Raw genomic sequence first — 21,539 nt, forward strand, 5'->3', positions numbered from 1 at the left:
ACAGGTTTTATTTAGCTGTAAATGCTTTTATCTAGGAAATTTATTAGGCTGGTTTACTATTGACAGGCTCCCTTAGCTAAATTTAATATTGCTTGTGCACACACACGAGCATACTTGGTGTGTATTTTAATGAGATGTCTAATTGTTGCAAGCTGAGCTTGAAGAGTGCAACTAACTAAACTTGTTTCCTTCAGAAATTTATAGGCATAAATCAAGAGGCTTTATTTAGCTGCAAATGCCTCTCAGAAATTCAGTAGATTTATCTGTTGGCTATGATTCTCTTTTTTTTTTTTTTTTTTTTGATAAAGATGTAATTCATTAAATAGGTGAAAAATTACAAAGAGATAGGGAGCAAATCCCTAACAACAAGATGTTGAAGAGATGCTCCTTGTTTGGCAAGCACATTTGTTGCCGAATTTGCAGATCTCAGAATGTGAGACCAAATACAAGAAAATAATGTGGTAATCTCTAAAATCTCCTGGAAAATTCCCCAATGCCTCCATGGTGGAAGGGAAGTGCCATGGCCCCATCCCATGACTACCTTGGAATCCCCTTCAATGTGAATTGGATCGCAGGTTTCGGAGGTGTGATTTCGAACTCATTTGGCAATCAGTGTATTCTCTTAAGTGTGGGAGTCTTGAAAATAACAATCTTTTCATTGTAGGGTTGAAAGTTGCTGTAGTGCTTTGCATACTTAAACATCTATTGCCAACTTTTATTCAAGTGCATCTTTTCCCTCTAGTAACTCCTATTAATTATTATTATTTTTTTGAACAAAAATTCTGGCAAGGTGACTATGTCTTGGTATGCATGATTAGATTACCTTTGGTTTTTTATACATTTATTCTATCCTGCAAACAGGTTAGGGATCTTGATAGTAACATCCGGTGGAGTGATCTTTTGAATACTGATCTTTTCCCTAAGTTGTCAAAGGAATCTAGAAAGATAACCAGGCCGTTGAAAAACATTACTATCCGGAAGAAGTGGGTGGAGGGAACACAAGTGAAATATCTACTTGATTTTGGAAAAAGAAAAATTGTGCCTGAGATTGTTATCCGTTATGGCTCCCTGCATGATGAATCTTCAACAAGGACAAAATATTGGCTGACTGAATGTTATGTTCCTCTGAATCTGTTGAAGGCTTTTGAAGAGAGAAAGCTAGCCCGGAAATTTAGTAAGAAGGATAAATCTGATAAGATGAACTTCGGACTTCTTTCTAATATGGGTGGCAACCAAAAGAAGGTCTCTAGGTGTAAAGGACTTTCTTATCTTTTATCTAAAGGACAAAGTGTAGAAATTGATAGGTCAAGGGTGGAGCTACTTGCTGATGGTAGCAAAAGAAAGAGGTCCACCAGGTTGAAAGGAGTCTCAACTCTTAGGTCTGGAAGGGAGAAATATGAGAATCATCAGTGTGGTCATTGCTGCAAAGATGTATCTATCAGGTAGGACAATTGTTTCTGTTTCACCAAATCTTCGTGTTGTTTGTCAGGAAGTTAAGTATATCAATTTTGCCATATCATATTTAAAAGTTGCACTTGAATTCCTATTCACAGAGAGGTTGAAAGAGGTGAAAAGCTTTCATGTGTAATACTTGTCGGCTTTGGATGCTCTTTATATGGGTCTTTTTTCTTTCTAACAAGGAGCATTTGGATTTGGATGTTTAATGGTCAAACCTCCAAGCAGATGATTAAGTTTTCACATATGCATTCCAAAAAAAAAAAAAAAAAAGACGTTTTCGTATATAGTCAATTAAGTTTTTCTCGCTCTGAACATCAAATATCCTGTGGAGTACACATGAAATCTCCAGCAAAAACAGTGCAGTGCCTGGTATTTGTAAGGAGAAGAGGTGTCCATGTATGTCTTGTGCTTCTGACAGTATGTGTAACTGATATATTTATTTTGTTTATTTAATTTGCAGGGATGCTCTAAAATGCCGATCTTGTAAAGGTATGTAGTTGCTTTTCCTGTTGTGGCTAGTCTTCTCTTATTGAAAGTCTTTAGCTAATAATATTTACACTTGTTTCATAGTGTTGATTTGGTTACTATAGTTATGGGCATCATGATAAGAGACAATCTTAGTGCTGAATATCCAACAAAGACACACTTCACTGCATGATGAGACAATTTATCTAGAGATGGAGAAAAAGATTGAACATAGCAGACTATCAAATTCTTCAGGAGAAAAATAAAATAGTAGTTGATCAGGACACAAAACTTGAAAGGAAATACCACCTTTCAGATCATCAAATGGAAAGTGATTAATCAAGTAACACGTAGACAAAACAACCTCTCCCCCATCCACTTTAGGAACATTCATTTGGAAAAGCAAGGTATAACCTACCTTAAGTGCCTATTTTTCTGCTCACTAAAACCATTTTGCTGTGGGGTATATGCACAAAAAGTTTGATGAATGATATCATTCGAGGCACAAAAAAATTGAAAAGTAGTACTCAAAACTTTTTTTAGCATTGTCTGAATGCAAATACAAATTTTGGAAGAAAATTGAACTTTCATTTCTATATAGAACTATTTAAATAAATCTAAAATTTCCAATCTATCTTTAAGAAGAAATAACCATGTCACTTTAGTAAAATCATCCACAAAGGTAACAAAATACTGGAAGCCATGTGAACTCTTGAGTCTAACTAGACACCATTATCTGAATGAACTACAAATGGAAAAGAACTCTGTTTATTGATTCTAGAAGGAAAGACACTCCTGTGATACTTTCTCAATTGATGGGCTTCACACTCAAATAAGGCTGTTAAAATACAAGTTCAGGGGTATTTTGGTCATTTCTTATATTTTCTATATTACGTTTTTCTCTTATAGTATGGCTAATAGAAAGAGAATGTCTTATTTTATCTCTAGTTAATCTTTCATTTAATTTAGACATGTATTTAAGGAGATATGTAATTTTGAATATTGAGGGCATTTTTGTCCTTTTGTAAATTTTCACTTAAAACCCTGATTATAAAGAAGCAGGAAGAGCCTTTCTGGCTTGCATTCCAAGGCAGTAAAACTGCCCCTCTTCCAGAAATCTTTTTCTTTTTCTATTTTCTTCCCAAATCACCTATTTTTCATGGTATCAGAGCAGTAACGCAAGTCTTGGGAAAATTTCTTTCGATTTTGTGGATCTTCTTTCCATTTTCAGCAATCTCCTTGAATGTTTTTCCCAGATTTCTGGACTGGTAGGGTAAAAATTCCATTTTTTTTCCTTTTTCTGCCTATCTTAGCCTATTGGCTAATGATTATTGCTTCTATTTGATTGAATGTTGGGATTTAGAAGTGTTTGATGATCCCAATTTGAGGAAATTTCTCAAATCTGCCAACGTCATCATCCATAGAGCTTATGTCATCCTGATTTCTTGCAATTAGGTCATTCTTGCATCAATATATGGTCTCAATTGCTGAAATTGATCACTTGACTACGCAAACATAGAATTTTGGGGAAAGTGCTTCCCTTTGGTTAATCGATGCTCTAGTGTACTGAATTGTGGTCTTTGTGATATTTAATGGTTGATTCCAGCACACGGGTTGCTGTCTAGAGGATTGCTGAGATCTCATATGTGAAATTCTCTCAGTCTATTCAGATAACTACGATCTGATTGAATGGATTGAATTATGTAAACTAGTCTAGATCAGTTTTGATGTATTTGAGGGCCAGAAGAATAGCAAAATATATAAATGATGATCCCCTGGTACCTGTTGTTGAAGATTGGATGGCAGAAGATAATTTAGTAATAACATGGTTGGTCAATAGTATGGAATCCAGATTTAGTGATCAGATTTTGAGTTGCAGTACTGCTAAGACAATGTGGTCTACATTGACTTCCATTTTGTTTCAAGAAAGTAATTTGTCAAGGTTCTATGAGTTATATGTAAAGTTCTTTAATATGAAGCATGGAGGTAGATCAGTGACAGATTATTTCACTAAGATGAGGGGAGTACTATAGGAGATTAATACATTTCATCCTTTTACTACGAATGTTGAAGACATTCGTAAGAAAGAAAATCAGATTCAAGTAGCCCAGTTTTTGGATGGTTTGGGGCATGAGTATGATACTATTAGAGCCCAGTTGTTGGTCAATGAGGATGTGACTACTCTTGAGCAACCCTTTAACAGAGTTCTTCAAGCCGAAGGTGCAGTTGTAAATAAGAATGAGTAAGGTGGAGCCCTCTCAGAAGCAGCTGCTCTCAACCTTCAATCTTATACTGGTAGGTAATCTTGATGGTTAGTTTCATGGTGGTAATAATAGAGGTAGAGGTTGCTCTTACACAACCCGTGGCCGAAATGATCGAGGGGATCAGAAATGTGTTTATTGTGGTAGGACTAATCATATTTCTGATAAATGTTGGGACAAATTTGGTAAACCTACCTGGGCCAACTTTATAGTCACAGATAAGGACGCCTCCTCACACACTGGATCCTATGAGAAAATTCAGCAGTTATTACGACGACTAGGTCAACTGTCTGCTTCATCTACTGTTTCTCCGACTACCGAGACTCCTTCCTCAACGAATGCCATGATGGCTAGTATAGGTATGAATGCACTGAATGTGTCTCATTCTCCCTTTTGGATCATTGATTTAGGAGCCTCTATACACATGTCAGATATGCTCTCTTTATTTTAGTCCATTAGTCTATCTCATTCATATCGTCGAGTTACTTTAGCTAATGGATCCACCTCTACCATTCAGGGGGAGGGTATAGTTCATACTATTGAAATATCCTTAGATTCTGTTTTATTTGTACCAAAGTTTTCAGTTAATCTCTTGTCTATGAGTCATATAACTAAATCCTTCAACTGCTCAATAACCTATTATCCTACTTGTGTTTTCCAGGACTTGCAGATAGAGGACAATTGGTTCAGGACATGATAAGGGAGGGTTCTACATGTTGGATGATGTATCCATTTCTCGAGTTGTTGCTCTCACTATTGCAGAATCTTTGTACTTGTGGCATCTGCACTTTGGACATCCCTCATCAGCTAAGTTGCATCAGTTTTTTCCTCTTTGCCAACCGATATTTCATTTGATTGCGAATCCTGTCTGCTGGAAAGCATCATCACTCCAATTTCCCAGTTAGTTCTAGTCAAAGCACCTAGTTGTTTGAATTAGTCCACTTTGATGTATGGGGTCCATGTCGGGTTCCTAACCCATTTGGCTTTAAGTATTTTGTGTCGTTCATTGATGATTTCAGTAGAGTCACTTGGGTGTATCTCCTATGGGAAAAGTCCGAAGTATTTGATGTTTTTCTCAATTTTTTCAATGAAATAAAAAAATCAATTTGGTGCATCTGTTCATGTACTTCGTACTGACAATGGTTTGGAATATCTTAACCATAAAATTTCAGTATTTTGTGCTTCTCATGGTATTACCCATCCAACATCCTGCCTTTGTACACCACAAAAAAATGGGGTGGCTAAACGTAAAAATAGACATCCCCTTGAGGTTACAAGGACACTATCTGCATATAGATGTTCCTAAATCTTTTTGAGGAGATACGGTTTTAGCCTCGTTCTACTTGGTTAATCGTATGCCCTCATCTGTTTTGAGTGGTCAAGTTCTTCTTCAAGTTTTAAAACTCATTTGTAAATTGTTTGGTGTGGTTCCTCGTATTTTTGGATGTACCTTTTTTTTTCATATGTTTGGAACTTCGGTCGATAAGTTGTCACCTCGGTCTGTCAAATGTATTTTTTTGCGATATTCTCGTCGACAAAAAGGGTACAAATGTTATGATCCAATTCGACGTAAAACATATGTGTCAGCCAATGTGGCCTTTTTTGAACATACTCCATATTTTTCATCATCTACTGAACTTCTTGTATCACCTGAATCTCCTTTAGACAGTCCTATTCTTGTTGCAGTTTTGGATGTACCAACGTCATCAAATTTTTCATTACCTCTTCATGTTAACAGTTGTCGCTCTCGTACTCCTGTAGTGCCTCCAACAGTTACCTTTACAGAGCTCTCTTCTCATGATCCACCAGCTTCCTCATTGCCTGCAGAGCCTATTGTCTCTGATTTGGACCTGCCTATTAGTCTACGAAAAGGTATACGATCTTGTACTTCTCATCCAATATCCAAATATGTCTCTTGATTTTTTATCCCCATCCTTCAAGTCCTTTGCTATGTCATTGTTTACTTCCCATATATCTCGTTCAGTGTAGGAAGCCTTGTGCTCTCCAAAATGGAAACAAGCTATGGATGATGAGATGAGTGCTTTGGTGTCTCGGGGAACATGGTGTCTATGTGATCCACCTACAGGAGTAGCTATTGTGGGGTGTCGTTGGGTTTATACTATCGAATATAATGTTGATGGTTCTATTGAACGGTACAAAACTCGGCTGGTAGCGAAAGGGTATACGCAGACTTTTGGAGTTATCGTCTTTGAGACACTCTCTCTTGTGGCCCAACTTACTTCGGTACGTATTTTAATATATGTGGTTGTTAATAAGGGTTGGTCTCTTGTTCAACTTGATGTGAAGAATGCATTTCTATATGATGATCTACATGAGGAAGTGTATATGGAGCAACCTTCTTGGTATGTTGCTCAGGGGGAGACAAAAAAGGTGTGTAAGCTGTAGAAGGCTATTTATGGACTTAAACAGAGTCCACGGGCCTGGTTTGAAAAGTTTAGTGATGTGGTACTACAGTTTGGGTTCTATAGGGGCCATTGTGATCATTCTATGTTCCTATTGGTTGTTTATGTAGATGACATTGTGTTATTTGGTGATGATTTTGATGGTATTACAGAAGTTAAACAATATTTGGCCACACATTTTCAGACAAAGGATTTGGGCTCTCTCAAGTACTTGGCATTGAAGTCGCTCGTAGCAAGCGAGGAATTGTTCTTTCTCAAAAGAAAATATACATTGGATATGTTATAGGAGTATGGTTTATTAGGTGTTAAACCCATAGACACCCCCATGGAAGTTAATCATAATCTACATGACACCTAGGGTCCTACACTCAAGGATAAAACTCAATACCGATTGTTAGTAGGTAAACTGATCTTTGCTACAGTTACCAGGCCGGATATCTCATTTGCTATGGGAGTTGTGAGTCAGTTCATGGAAAATCCTCAAAAAGTTAATTTAGAAACCGCTCAGAGGATTTTGATGTACTTGAAGGGTGCACCTGGAAAAGGTCTTTTATATTCTCAGAATGGGAAAATTGATGTACTTGGGTATTTTGATGCCAATTATGCTGAGTGTATGATAGATAGACGTTCTACATCAGGCTATTGTTGTTTTGTTGGAAGCAACCTGGTAAGCTAGAAAAGTAAAGAAACAGACAGTTGTGGCTAGGTCCAGTGCAGAGGCCGAGTATCTAGCAATGGCTTATACAATTAGTGAGTTTATGTGGATTAAGTTTGTGCTTCTTGAGTTTAGTTTTCGTTACCTGACCCTATGGTTATGAATTGTGATAACTGGCAACTATTTTTATTGCCAGTGACCTTGTATTCCATGAGAGAACGAAACATATAAAGGTTGATTGCCACTTCATTAGAGATGTAGTTATACAGGGGAAGGTGGTAACTCCTTATATAAAGTCTTCAGACCAGTTGGGAGATATATTTACCAAGCCTTTGGGGAGATGGAACATGTCTCCTTTAGTGACAAGCTGCGATTGTTTGATATCTATTCTCTAGCTTGGGGGAGAGTGTTAAAATACAAGTTCAGGGGTATTTTGGTCATTTCCTATATTTTCTATTTTACATTTTTTCTCTTATAGTATGGCAATTAGATAGAGAATGTATTATTTTATCTCTAGTTAATTTTTCATTCAATTTAGACATGTGTTTTAGGAGATATGTAATTTTGAGTATTGAGGGGCATTTTTGTCCTTTTTTAAATTTCACTTAAACCCTGATTATAAAGAAGCTGGAAGGGCCTTTCCGGCTCGCATTCCAAGGCAGCAAAACTGCCCCTCTTCCAGAAATATTTTTCCTCTTCTATTTTTTTCCCAAATTACCTGTTTTTCAAAGGCATCTGCTCCAAGGAAAGGAGGAAGATGATGTAACTTAGGGGGGGTTAGTCCACAATGAAGTGGAATGAATTCCCCCCGCATTACTTAGTTCATCCCATTTATGACGTTAGTCCAGAATGACTTGAATTGAAGTGAGATAACACCATTTCATTCGCTCTGGAAAAAACGGGGGAAAGCTGTTACCTATTTTGCGAATCATCAGCTTTCCACGCGCGACGCGCGTTGCTTCTTCCCTTCCCCCACGGCTATTCTGCTCTCCCTCTCGTCAGCCTCTCCAGACGACTGCTCCCTCCCCGACCGTTATTTTTTCCTCCCTCTGCCCCCACCCCCGTCGGCCTCCCTCTCTTCCCCCCCCCCCCCCCCCCCCCCCCCCCCCCCCCCTCCCAGTATTTTTTCCTCCCTCTACCCCCAACCCCGTCGGTCGTCCTCCCTCTGCCCCCACACCCGTCGCAGAGCACGGGAGGCTTTGTTGCAGAGCCCCTCGGCCTCCCTCTCTTTCCACCCCCGTCGGCCTTCCTTCCTCCCTCTCTCGACCTCCGTCGCAGAGCACGGGAGGCCAGAGCCCCTCGGCCTCCCTCTCTTTCCGCCACCCTCCCCGTCAGCCTTCCTTCCTCCCTCTCTCGACCTCCGTCGCAGAGCACGGGAGGCCAGAGCCCCTCGGCCTCCTGGCTTCTCTTCTCTCTCGGCCTCCCTATTTTCTCCCTCTCGGCGCACCGTCGGAGCGTCGTCGTTGCCCGCCGCCATCGCCGTTGCCCGCTGCCGTTGCCGGTGCCAAGCCCGCCGCAGAGGAAGACGAAGACGATGTTTAATTTTTCCTAAGTTAGGAAAAATTAAACATCGTCATAATTGGTTTAATTATCCAATTAATTAAACCATTAGTTTTTATTTTTTGTTAATATATTATTAATTAATAATATTTAAAATGTATATTATGTTATTGATAAATTAATATATTTATTTATTTATTATGTATTTATTTATTTTTTATTAAAATAGTGAGTTTTAATGTTAAACTATATCTTATGTTATTACAGAATAATTTATTTATTTATTATATTCACTTATGTTATTTTTAACTTTTTTATTTATTTTAAATAATTTATTCTAGTCACAATAAATTAGTATATTAATTTATAATAAACTATAATCATTAATTGGTTTAATTATCCAATTGTTATAATTAATTAAACCATAATTATTGTTTTAATTTATAATAAATTATAATCATTAAGTAATATAATATAATTTTTCATTAATTAGGATATTAATATATTCTAATACTACACGTTAAATCACTTATAAGTGTAGTAACCACGTTTATTTTTGTTAATTATATGTTTAAGTATATGTTCTATTTAAGTATATTATAAAATGTTACTTATTCTCTTTTTTATATGATATTTTTCATTTGGGGGCACTAACACTGGAATCTATTTTCCAACTACTTGAACTTGTCTATACTAACACCCAAACATGAGTTGAAGTGGAAACAATTCATCTCACTTCAATTCAATTTTTCACTTCATTTCCACTTCATTGTGAACTAACCCCCCCTTAGCTGATGAAGGATGACCAAGCCATAAGTGTTTGGTGCAGATTCAAAAGCATGTAATTGCTGGCATCCCACATAACTAAGAAGTAGAGTCCATTTATTTCAAGTCACCAATCATCTTTTTCATTTGAATGTCTTGAAAGAGACATACGTGGAAAGCCACAAATCTTAGACTCTCAGCTATCTACCAATGCAATAGATCCTATTGACTCCTTACAATCCAGAGGTGAAAAGATGAGAGTTACTTGTCATGTGAGCATAGGCCTCAAAATCTATAATCTGCGATGAACTAAGAGAGGAAACAAGAGCACTAGAAGTCATGCCTGTATGAGAAAGGGTGGCATTGGTAGGAGAGGGACTAGTGTCTTGGAGACCACTAGATTGCACAAACTGATGGATTAAACTTTTGAAAATTGTATCTTGCAACTGTAAACACCTTCAATCCTTAACTATTTTGAGAGGTCCCAGATTCTTCAATAACCTGATGTGCCCATTCAGGTTCGCTGCCTTTATCCCAACACTTCTTTGACATAGGATTAGTTCTACTGCAATGTATACAAGCCTGTAGGTGTTGGTCCTCTTTCTCTGCCGCTTCCTACTCCTTCAATTCCTGCCTCTATCTCTCTAATATTCTCCTTGGCCTCTGCTGCAGTGTATACTTGTGTTTAAGGTGACAGATGAATTCCCTTTGGGGTAGTCTCAGAAGATTGAGTAACTACAAATTCTGCCCTCAACAAGGCAACACATGTCCTTAAACAAAGGAGCAGTAATGCTGGCCAGTAGTTGAGCCCGAAGTGAATCAAAATCTGTCTGAAGGTATCAAGTAAACTAACTATTTTGAGAATCTCTCTTTGCTTGTCTAGCTCTTATTAACCAGTAGTTGAGCTCGAAGTAAATCCAAATATGGGCCGAAGGTATTAAGTAAACTAACTACTATAAGAATCTCCCTTTGCCTGTCTAGCTCTTATTAATTATTGAATTTTTGGAAAAGAGAAACTTCACTAACTTATTGTAATTTGAGTATATGAGCCTCTATTTATAATTCAGGAAACAAGTAAAATCCAATTAATTAAATACTCTCATCCCAATTACACCTAAGGTTAAATATTTTTTTTTTTGAAAGAAAGGTGTGAATATATTGCAAAAAGAGAGATAATATAATACCTAGCTAAAGTGGCCTTCCTCCACAACAAGCTATTGGAGGGAAACGCCCTGTTTAGCTTGAATGTCAGCTAAATAATTAGCAGATCTAGGAATGTAATTCCACTTACAATGTATTTGGGAAATTAAAATACATATATCCTCATATAACTCCCAATGCCGCCAAGGAGGTTTTGAAGGCTTCGTACACCAATTGATAATTATTTTTGAATCACCTTCAATGCAGAGAATGCCCTCCATCTTTTGCTTGAAGAGTTTTAGCCCATTATACAGCCCGTGTAACTCAGCACTTGTTGAATATGATATACCAATCGGACCCGCATATGATAAAAGAAGGTTCCCATTTCATCATGAATCACTCCAAATCCAGCAGGCCCCGGGCATCCAAACACACTTCTGTCGAAGTTTAATTTGAAATGCCCCACTGGAGGTCGAGACCAAGTTCTCATAATAGGAGGTCGAGGCGGAAAGGACATTTTTGCAATAAGTCGCCAGTTTTCGCGCAAGTTTGATCCTTGTAAGTTATAAAATTCCTTCCGAAAGAGTACCCAAGAGGACACTTGCCCAACGATTCTATTACATAAAATTTTCCAAGAAAGAGATTTTTGGTTAAATTTTTTGTTGTTTATTTCTTTCCATAAATTCCAGACCATGTGCCCAACACAACAAGAAATTAATATTTTTCCCAATTTGGGAAGACGAGCACTTATAGTAGTGAAGATTGTGGAGTGTAGGGATTGAGAAGGGCAATATTGTAACCCAATTTTGTTCATTAGTTCGGTCCAGACCAAGTGGGCATATTAGCAGTGCAAAAGGGTATGATCAGCAGTTTCATGAGAGGAATTGCAGAATGGGCACAATGGTCCGAGACACTATTTCCACATCGAATTAATGCATCGGAGGTTAAGATTTTTTTCTGGCAAGCGGTCCAAATAAAAAACTTTGCACGAGGTGGAATGTGTAGAGACCATGCAAAAGCAGCTGGATGAGCTGATTGATGTGCTTGGGGAGAGATCATGAAGTGATAGGCAGAAGCAGTAGAGAATGTACCTTGCCTGCATGGCATCCAGATTAGTGTGTCTGATGTGTTTTTTATTCTTACTGCGGACAGATTTGTGACAAGATCTGCAACTTCCAAAGCTTCATCATCTGTTAAGGCTCGTCTGAGATCTAAGGTCCATTCACCAGAGGTCAGCCGTTACACAAAAACAGTCGCATCCTGAACTCTTGATTGGCGATCAATACGTCCATGACTATCTTTGAAGTTGCTTGAGCCAACCCACTAGTCGGTCCAGAACTTAGTTTGACGACCAGAACCAATGTAGCATTTGACCGCGGATTTAAAGATAAGCAAGAGTTTGGCAATCTTCTTCCATACGGGGGATAATTTGTAATATCTCCCACCATCAAGCCACCACCCGCTACCTTTCCCAGATTTGGCTTCAACCATTTTCCGCCATAACAGAGTAGGTTGCACATTAAATTTCCATATCCACTTCAGTAATAAGGTAGAGTTGGTAATTGCAATATCCCGAATCCCAAGACCACTCATCATGATGGGTTTACAAACATCATCCTATTTTACAAGACTATACTTTCTTTCCCAATTTGGCCCATCCCATAAAAATCTTCTTTTAAGGAGTTCTATTCTATTTCGAACAGAGGCTGGACAGTGATGCAATGACATAAAATAAGAGGGTATGCCATGTAAACAAGATTTAATAAGAACCAGCTTACCAGCTTTGGACAGAAATCTTCCTTTCCATGATGTAAGACGGCCTTCGAGGCGTTCAATGACAAGGACCCAAACACTTTTTGTTGGTAAGGCAGGGGTCAGTGGCAGACCCAAATAAGTGCCCCGAAGTGACGCAACTTTACACCCCAAATAACTTGCCATTGAGTTTAATACAGAGGGATCAATATTAAATCCAATGATAGAAGTTTTTGCCCAACTTACCTTTTGACCAGTTGTCAATTCGAAGATGTTTAGCAGGGCTTTCATGTGAGAAGCTTGTCTCATAGAGCCTTCTCCAAAAAGAATAGTGTCATCAGCATACTATAAGATTAGGATATCTTGGTTCGGGTCTTCAGAGATAGGACTAAGCCAACCCGAGCGTTTAACAAATCGGATCATAGAAGCAAGGTGCTCGCTAATGAGAATAAATAGGAAAGGGGATAAAGGATCACCTTGTCTAATCCCCCTTGATGCTTTGAAGAAACTGCACGGCTTTCCATTAACGAGGACAAAATATGATGTAGTAGAAATACAACTTCTCATCCAAAATTTCCACCTAGTCCCAAAACCCATTCGATCGAAAAGGTGATCAACAAGTTTCCAATCTACCCGGTCAAAAGTTTTCTCAAAATCTATTTTTAGGACGAATATGGTTTGGGAAGATTTTTTGAAAGAATCTAAAAGCTCATGAGCGGTCATGGAAGAGTCCAAAATATTTCTATAACGGATGAACGCACTTTGACTAGGACTAATAACCTTCAGAAGGAGGGCTTTGAGCTGATTTTCCAAAAGACGACCAATGATTTTGTAAGAGCTAGTGGTGAGGCTAATGGGTCAAAAATCTTGGAGCAATTCTTTATTTGACTTTTTTGGGATAAGAGCAATGAAAGATGCACCGATTCCTCTATGGGTTATGCCGACTTCGTGGAAATTGTGGATAAGAGCATACACATCATTTTTTTATCAAATCCTAGAAACAATGGTAAAACCGTCCGGTCCAGGAGTTTTATCTTTTGGAAGGCCGAGGGCAGCCAAATCAATTTCTTTAGTAGTGAACAGCTTTTCCAGATTTGCAGTGTTGTCAGAAGAGATTCGCTGGAAATCGAGTTGCGGGAGCTTAGGTCTGTTGTAACACTCTTCTCATACAAGTCTGAGAAATACTTCACCAGAAGGTTAGATATGGAGGTACTATTCGTTATCACTTGGTCTCCATGACAGAGAGTAGTGATACGGTTAGACCTCCTCCTAGCTGAGGCGATGGAATGAAAAAACTGTGTTCCCATCTCCCTCGGCCATCCAGCGGAATCTAGCACGTTGTTTCCAACGGACCAATTTTAAATGAAGCAAATTAAAATACTCCATATTTAATTGATTTCTAATTAGTAAATTAGGAGGAGAAATAAACCTTTGTTCTTCGAGTAGATCCAAATCAGATACGTGACGACGATTCGAATCTTTCTGATAAGCAGTAGCAACACGGTGATTTCTTGCCCATAATCGGATCTTTGCCTTAAGCGCTTTGACTTTTAGAGGAAGAGCCCAGCCTGGGTTGGGATGAGTCTCCTACTCAAACCACTAGTTATGAAGTGAAGGAGTGAAGGACTCAACCAGGATCCATGCATTTTCGAAACGGAAGGGGGATCGTCCCCAAGCAGATGGGCGAGTATTGATTTGAATAGGCCAGTGATCGGATCCGATTTTGTTTAAGACTTGGTCAGAAATGTTAGCAAAGAGTTGACCCCATTCGTTGTTTGCAAAGAAATTGTCCAACTTTGACAAGACAGGGGGGTCTGACCATTGGTCGAAGTGAATTTTTTTCCAGAGAGGGGAATCTCGGAGAGCCCAAGGCTGCTAATGAAATCGGAGAAAGCTCTCATGATGGACGAGGTTCTAATTGCTGGAGGGCTTTTATTTGAGCAGAGTAGAATAGCGTTGAAGTCTCCTGCCAATAGCCAGGGTAGGTCCCATAATTGAATGAGTTGGAAAACTTCCTCTCAGAAGGAGGCCCAATCGCGGTGTCGAGTAGGGCCATATATGCCAGCCAACGCCCATGAGGTTCCAAGGGTGTGATCGTGGAAATGCAAGCCAATAGAGTAGTGGCCTGGCATAGTGAGGTGGCATTAATTGCTTTTGGGTCCCAGATGACAACGATGCCAATAGAGTATCCAATCGCATCGACATTAGCCCACACAGGATCCGAGTCATACCATAATTCTCGGGCAACAGAATAGTCAAAAGATTGCAACTTCGTTTCTATGAGAATTACTATTTTTGGCTTACATTAAAAAAGTGCTGATTTGACAAGGGCTCGCTTAGATTGTGAACAGAGTCCTCTGATATTCCAAGACAAAACGATCATTCAGGACGTGGGGGGTGATATTCTTCGCTGTCCCGCGAGCAGAATAGCGTTGAAGTCTCCTGCTAGTGGTCAGGGCAGGTCCCATAATTGAATGAGTTGGAAAACTTCCTCCCAGAAGGAGGCCCGATCGCGGTGTCGAGTAGGCCCATATATGTCAGCCAACGCCCATGAGGTTCCAAGGGTGTGATCGTGGAAACACAAGCCAATTGAGTAGTGGCCCGACATAGTGAGGGTGGCATCAACTGCTTTTGGGTCCCAGATGACAACGATGCCACCAGAGTGCCCAATCGCATCGACATTAGCCCACGCAGGATATGAGTCATACCATAATTTTCGGGCAACATAATAGTCAAAAGATTGTAGCTTCATTTCTACAAGAATTACTATTTTTGGCTTACATTCAAAAAGTGCTGATTTGACAAGGGCTCGCATAGATTGTGAACAGAGTCCTCTGACATTCCAAGACAAAACGATCATTCAGGACGTGGGGGGTGATATTCTTTGCCGTCCCGCAAGCTTCAAAGTAGTAGAAGTAGAAAATTGTCGCAAGCTCCGTCATTTTGGAAAAGACTTCCGGGGGAAAGTCTTGTTCTTGTTCCAGCAAAAACTGGAGTAATTCATCCCTCTGATCAGCTTGAGGGAACATGGTTGGGGTTGAGGTTGAGGTTGGTGGAGGTTCAGACAGTGGAGGAGGGATATCCGTAGGGAGGATTGTGGGAGGGCAATTTTGGTGGGGGGAGGTGGCTTTCCCTTTCTTCAGTTTTTTTGGAGTAAGTGTAGGTGAAAGGTGTTATGGAAGACCTTTTTTCAGTTTCGCAGTGGGGAGTAATGGCTGAAGATTTGGTTTTGGAGCTTGAGGCTTCCATGGTGGGGTGAGGTTTGACTATTTGAAGGGGGGTGGGGCAAAGGATGGAGGGGGAGCGGATATTTAAAGTGGTTGGGGAGTCGTTGTGGGGACCGAAGTCCCAGGTGGGATTTGAAATGGATGTGAGCTTTTTGGGAGTCGAAAAGACAAATAGAGGGGAGGGACTGGAACAATTAAACAACTGAACAAATAGAGGGGAGTTACTCCTTGTCGTTCCTCCATACCTAAGGTTAAATATTAAAAGATAAGTCCTAGGTCCTAGAACAATTAAACAACTGAACATAATTAGATGACTAACATTAATAAAACACTTTTAATTGAGACTCTTATGTGAGTTCCTCTTGTGAGATTCTTGTAAGTAATTTTAGCTCTGTGAGACTTCTTGCTATAAGAGTCATGTAAGACTCTTCCATACCTGCTCTTCACTCTCCCCCTTCAATTTTCTTTTGTTGAAAACAATTTCTTCATAAATGCAAAAACTTTATCTTTTGTGCTTCCCCTTTTTTGAATATTTTGGTTAAATAAAAATGACCACAACATGTAGAACAAATACCTCTTTCTTGTACTTTTTCTTCTACTTCTCTCCCTCAAGCTGGGGATAAAAAGGATAGAGACCCAACTTGGACAAAACGCAATATGGGAGAAAAAAATACTCCTAACCGTCTATGATAAAGCTCCATACACCTGTCAAAATGGTCATTGTTTGAAACATACTCTACTCAATTTTAAAGGCGGAAAAATGGCCCAATTTGATGGTTTAACAAAGAGACTACTCACTTTTTAAGGGTAGCTAAAACACAAATCAGCTCTTGGGTGAAGAACAAAAGACTTGAATCAAGCTGGATGTTGGGCACGCTCCTATACTTTTAGGTAGTAGGTCTAGGTATTGCTTTGAAGTGATAAAAATACAAGATGATAAACTGAAGAAATACTAAAGAAAAACAACTTTAACCGGAAGGAGGCGACTATGCAACACTCATACTTCCAGAGTGACTTAAAAAAAAAAAAACTAGGGGAGATTATAACAGTAGAACTTAATAAATTTGACCAATTATAACTATTTTTGGGGTAAACACAATTTTTCGGAGTTAATTATGTAGAAGATACACAACCAAGTAACAAAAAACACAAAACATCAAAACAACATTGAAGCAAGATATTGCATACCTTGAATGAGCATTTCATGGAGTGATTAAGTCTAACCAAAACTTTCTGATCAGAAGAGAAATTTGCCTAAAAATCTTGGATTTTAGGAGAAGAGGAAACTCAACTCACCTCAATGCATGGAGAGATAATAGGAAAAAAGGAGAGATTTTGGCAGAACTGACCTTTGGTACTTTTGATATCGACATTTCCAAAAATATAGCTCAGAATCAAAGAGCTTTCAATTGATATCTAATCTGATATAAAAAACTCCGTTCTTGAATATTTTATGACTTCTTGATTTACTTCGTTCTATTGCTTGACCTATTGAATTTATGGAAAAGAGAAATACTTCATTGACTATTATAATCAGAGTACATAAACCTCTATTTATAATAGAGGAAGGTAGTAGAGTCCAATTACAATAAAACTACCTTTATCCCAATTACACCTAAACTCTAATTCTTAAAGATAAGTCCTAGCATAATTAAATAACTCAATATAAATAAAAGACAAACATAAGTCAAACTAGAACTCTTCATTGACGTGACCATAAGATAAAGATGCCAGCTCGTGGTTATCTTTGTGAGTCCTTCTTGATCTTCCAACCAGCTTGTGGTTATCTTTGTGAATCCTTCTTGATTTTCCAACTTATGTGATAAGGATGCCAACTCGTGGTAATCATGGTGGATCCTACTTCTTATGTGCTTGGGCCCATCTTACAATACTCTTAGATATATGTGGGTCTTCCTTGGTCGTGTGACCCATCTTACAATACTCTTAGAAATGTGGGCCTTCATTGGTTGTGTGGGATGGAGCCCATCTTCCAACACTCCCCCTCAAGCTGGGGGGTGAGAGAACGTCATGAACTCCCAGCTTGCTGCAAATGATGTATAGAATCTTTTGTATAAAATGGCAGTCCTCTATATCTTCCAACACTCCTCCTCACGCTGGTGCTCTCTTCCATGAGGCCCAGTTGGCCAATTCAGGGGGGGTATAACATAGATGTAATAATAAGCTCATCGATCATGGTGTCCCAATCCGGGCACCGACTCTCACTGGTAGATTTTTTGATGGGTATCAAGTTTCTCCGTCACGTTGTCCCAACCGTTGATATTTTTAAGTTCCTCCGTCATGGAATCCCAACCGTTGATATTTTTGACATTTTTGATATTTTTGATGGGGTATTAAGTTCCTCCATCTAGTGCCTATTGGTGAAGAGGAAATCAAGCACATTGCTCACTTTGCCCCTATGCAATGGAGCTTATGAAACTGTCAACCAACTCTAGCTGCATTGCCCGGTTTCCTGGAGAGTGTGGACACAAATCCTCAATCACATTGGGCTTCGACTCTGTCTCCCAATGGATCTTCTTGGCTTGTACATAATTATACTCGCCACCAACATAACAAAACTTGGTAAAGTCATCCTTTCAGCCTGTTAACTTATATTTCGTGGGGTATTTGGAAGGAAAGGAACAATAGAAGATTCAGCTGTAAATTCAGAAACACTGATGAAGTCGCTAGCATCATCATTGGTAACGTTTGCATGTCTGCATCTCTTCGCTCTCCCCTAATGGAAGCTTGGACTCCTTTCGTTGGATCTCTTAAGCTTTATTTTGATATAGTGCGAGTGGGAATCCGGGATTAGCTGGTTTTGGAGGTGTTGTTCGTGACTCTACTAGTTTTGTGCTTATCACTTACTCCCGTTCAATGGGAATCTCAAACTCCACCTTGGCTGAGCTGTTTGCCCTTCTCCAAAGGTTCATTGTCTTCCGTGACCATTTCAGCGATCATCATTGAAGGCGATTCCAAAGTTTTTATTGGTTGGTGTTCCATGACCGCTGATCCCCCTTGGCGACTACATTGGGTAGTTTATCATGAAATTCTTGACATTGTGTTTCTTCTTAATTGTAATGATCTCATGTACTTGGATCAGTTAATGATTTTATTAACTATTTGCCCAAAAGAAGAGCCTCCTTCCAACCCCTTGTTGTTAAAGGAGTGCTCCTTTAGCTTGCCTTTGTATTCTCTCGGTTTTTGAAATAAAAATCACACTTCATTAAAAAAAAAAAGGCTAATTACGGATATGCCCTTCGCCTCACCCAGACAGTTATATTGACCATATTGAGTGCCTAACTAAAGAGTACTGTCACAAAAACGTAAGGGGGAGAAGTTGGAATTTGGGCAATCAAGTAGCAAAACATTGTGACCCATCATTAAAATGTCATATGTGGCTTCTTTGATAGTGGTCGTTTTGTGGCGTGGGATGGGGTGGAGTTGCTGGGGAAAGATTATTATCTCTTAAAATTTTGTGAGCTTTTGATGTATCCTTGAGCCCAAAGAGAGGGTAGCATTGAAAGGCATTTCGAAATCCATCTTCGATGTAACTCTGAAGCCCATTTTGGGTGTAAAGTAATCTACAAAGACCAACTAATTTTATTGTGTTCTCCAACTCAGATTTGAGGACAAAAGTTGGCCTTCCACACCAATGGAAGGGTTGGAGCAGCTCAATACCAGTGAGGGCTTAGACTAGGATCTTCCTCCTTGGCAAAGGTGGAATCAAATGTCACTAGCAATACTACCGAGTTTGGAGCCTGCACACCAAGTTAATGGGTCTGACTAATTGACTATTTTCACCGACAAGGGCTGGCAAAAATGATTCAGGATAAAATGGTTGCACCATGTTCAGAATTTAAGGAGCATATTCTAGAAGATCATGATCTTTGGTTCTTACATTGGTTGGGCATTAGCACGTAGGATACTTCAACATAGTTAGGACTTGAAGTTATAAACATCCATGCCTTTTGTTAATTGATGAGTACCAACTCACTATGTCAAAGCTTCCATTATGTTACTAGAAAGAAAAACTGAGTGAGCGTGTTACAATGTGGGGCCCACCATGGTGCTCGAGCTGATGGGACCCACCATGAGGACGTAGGTCATCAAGAAGAATCCTAGAGGACTTGGGACACCAAGAAGAGTCCTCTCCCATAGCAAGCTCGAGTAAAGGAATCAAGAAGCACAAGCTGAGTTGATTTAGAAAACTTGAAGATCAAGTGGGGCCCACAAGATCTCACGAGCTGGCACAATTATCAAGGTGCACTGGAGAATCATGAGAGGCCCACTAGGATAAGGCCACGAGCTGACTTATCCCTTATATTCACGTGGATAATAAAGAACTCCTAGTTCTACTCCAATTAGTCTTCTAGGAGTTCTAGTTTGAATAGACTTACTTATATTGAGACTTACTTATATTGAAGAGTTAGAGTTAGAATGTAATTAGGATTGAATGACAACTTGTATGAGGACTCTACCTCCTCCTCTCCTATAAATAGAGAGGTTGTAATTCGGAATTAATCAAACAACACATTCAATCCCGAGTTTGTTCTCTCTCTCCCTCTCCTTGCTTGGCACAGCTCATCCTTTCCCTTTTAATTTTTTCTGCTCTACCCGAGAGCTTTTCTCCCCTTTTCTCTCTTTTTCTTTCTTCTTTCATTTGCTCGTGATTATGGAAAAGGGGTCCTAAATTCAACATGGTATCAAAGCAACATATTTAGGATCCCTCGACAAAGGAATGCTCTAGAGAAGTGATGATCGACACCACTCAAAGAAGGCTCTTGAATGAAGGAAGAACACTAGCCAAGAGATAAGTGTTCAAAAAATTTTATTTTTTTATTTTTTTTTATTCTATTGGTTCTCGTTTTTAGATGATGATTCAAGGATGAATATGTGAATGCTTTCATCTTATTATGTTATGAATATACATGCCCCTCTATCTTGAAGGAGCTATCAAAACAATTTTATCGGTTTGGAAATTTTGTTTGTTGAGACCAGTCCATACTCAAATTATTGAATTTTTTTTTTCATAGAATAAGATTTCCTTGATAACGGAAGATTGCTATTTAGCCTCTTATGAGTGGTTTTTTGGAAAAAAAAATTATTTAGCATTGATGCTATATTTACATATACCGAGTTGATTGAAGAAGTGCTACTTGGTGACATTATTTGAAGTTTTTTGAAGAAGAGCTTATCATGGCTTATGAGAATATGAATATCAAAGGTGATATACTGAAAATCACCACCATACCATCAAATTTTATGAGTTGGTCCACCTCGGTTAGGAGGTTTCTCATAACCAAAGACCTACTTGGTCACCTCACTACCCGAGGACCACCTATTGATGAAGATGATATTTTTTATATGAAATGGCTGAAGAATGATACTTTGGTAATTGGTTGGTTGATAAATAGCATGAAAGCACATGTCTCTGGTAATGTTATTCATCTTGACACTGCTAAACATATTTGGGAGACATGTACTAAACTATATTCAAGCCCTGATACACTGCATAGACCCTCTAGTGCTGGCAGAACAGATGATATTAAATGCACTCATTGTAAATTTCGGGGCCACACTATAGAGCAGTGCCGTTATAGGGCATGCACTTACTGTGGTAGATATGGCCACTATAAAGAAATATGCTATAAGGCTAATGACAAGTCAGAATCAACAAGGGCTAATCAAACCCTCATTAGTGATGTGCAAATAAAGACCATGCTAGGGTCTTCTCCTAGCCCCTCTGCCACTACTGCTACCACTATTGCTTCAGGTATGCTATCTGCCTCCTCTTCATCCTGGATAATTAATTCAGGTTCCTCCGAGCATCTTACACGTAACAAAACTTTATTACATTTTTTATCTCCGAGTCTTTCACACAAGTTTGTTACCA

At 39.1% G+C, this 21,539-nt stretch overlaps 1 protein-coding gene across 3 annotated transcripts in view; it reads left to right on the forward strand.

Moving 5' to 3' along the window:
• The window catches only part of LOC137959047 (DDT domain-containing protein PTM-like), a 70,219-nt gene that overhangs the window by 38,296 nt on the left and 10,384 nt on the right, over nucleotides 1–21,539 (forward strand). For all 3 annotated transcript variants that reach the window (XM_068806320.1, XM_068806322.1, XM_068806321.1), the window contains exons 6-7: nucleotides 862–1,442; nucleotides 1,919–1,947. In XM_068806320.1, coding sequence (XP_068662421.1) covers nucleotides 862–1,442; nucleotides 1,919–1,947 — 610 coding nt within the window. The remainder of the gene's footprint in view (nucleotides 1–861; nucleotides 1,443–1,918; nucleotides 1,948–21,539) is intronic.

Source organism: Aristolochia californica, unplaced genomic scaffold, assembly GCF_029961685.1.
Source record: "Aristolochia californica isolate CCGP_79_NKW_82.1479 unplaced genomic scaffold, dmAriCali1.0.hap1 SCAF_3, whole genome shotgun sequence".
Lineage (NCBI taxonomy): Eukaryota > Viridiplantae > Streptophyta > Magnoliopsida > Piperales > Aristolochiaceae > Aristolochia > Aristolochia californica.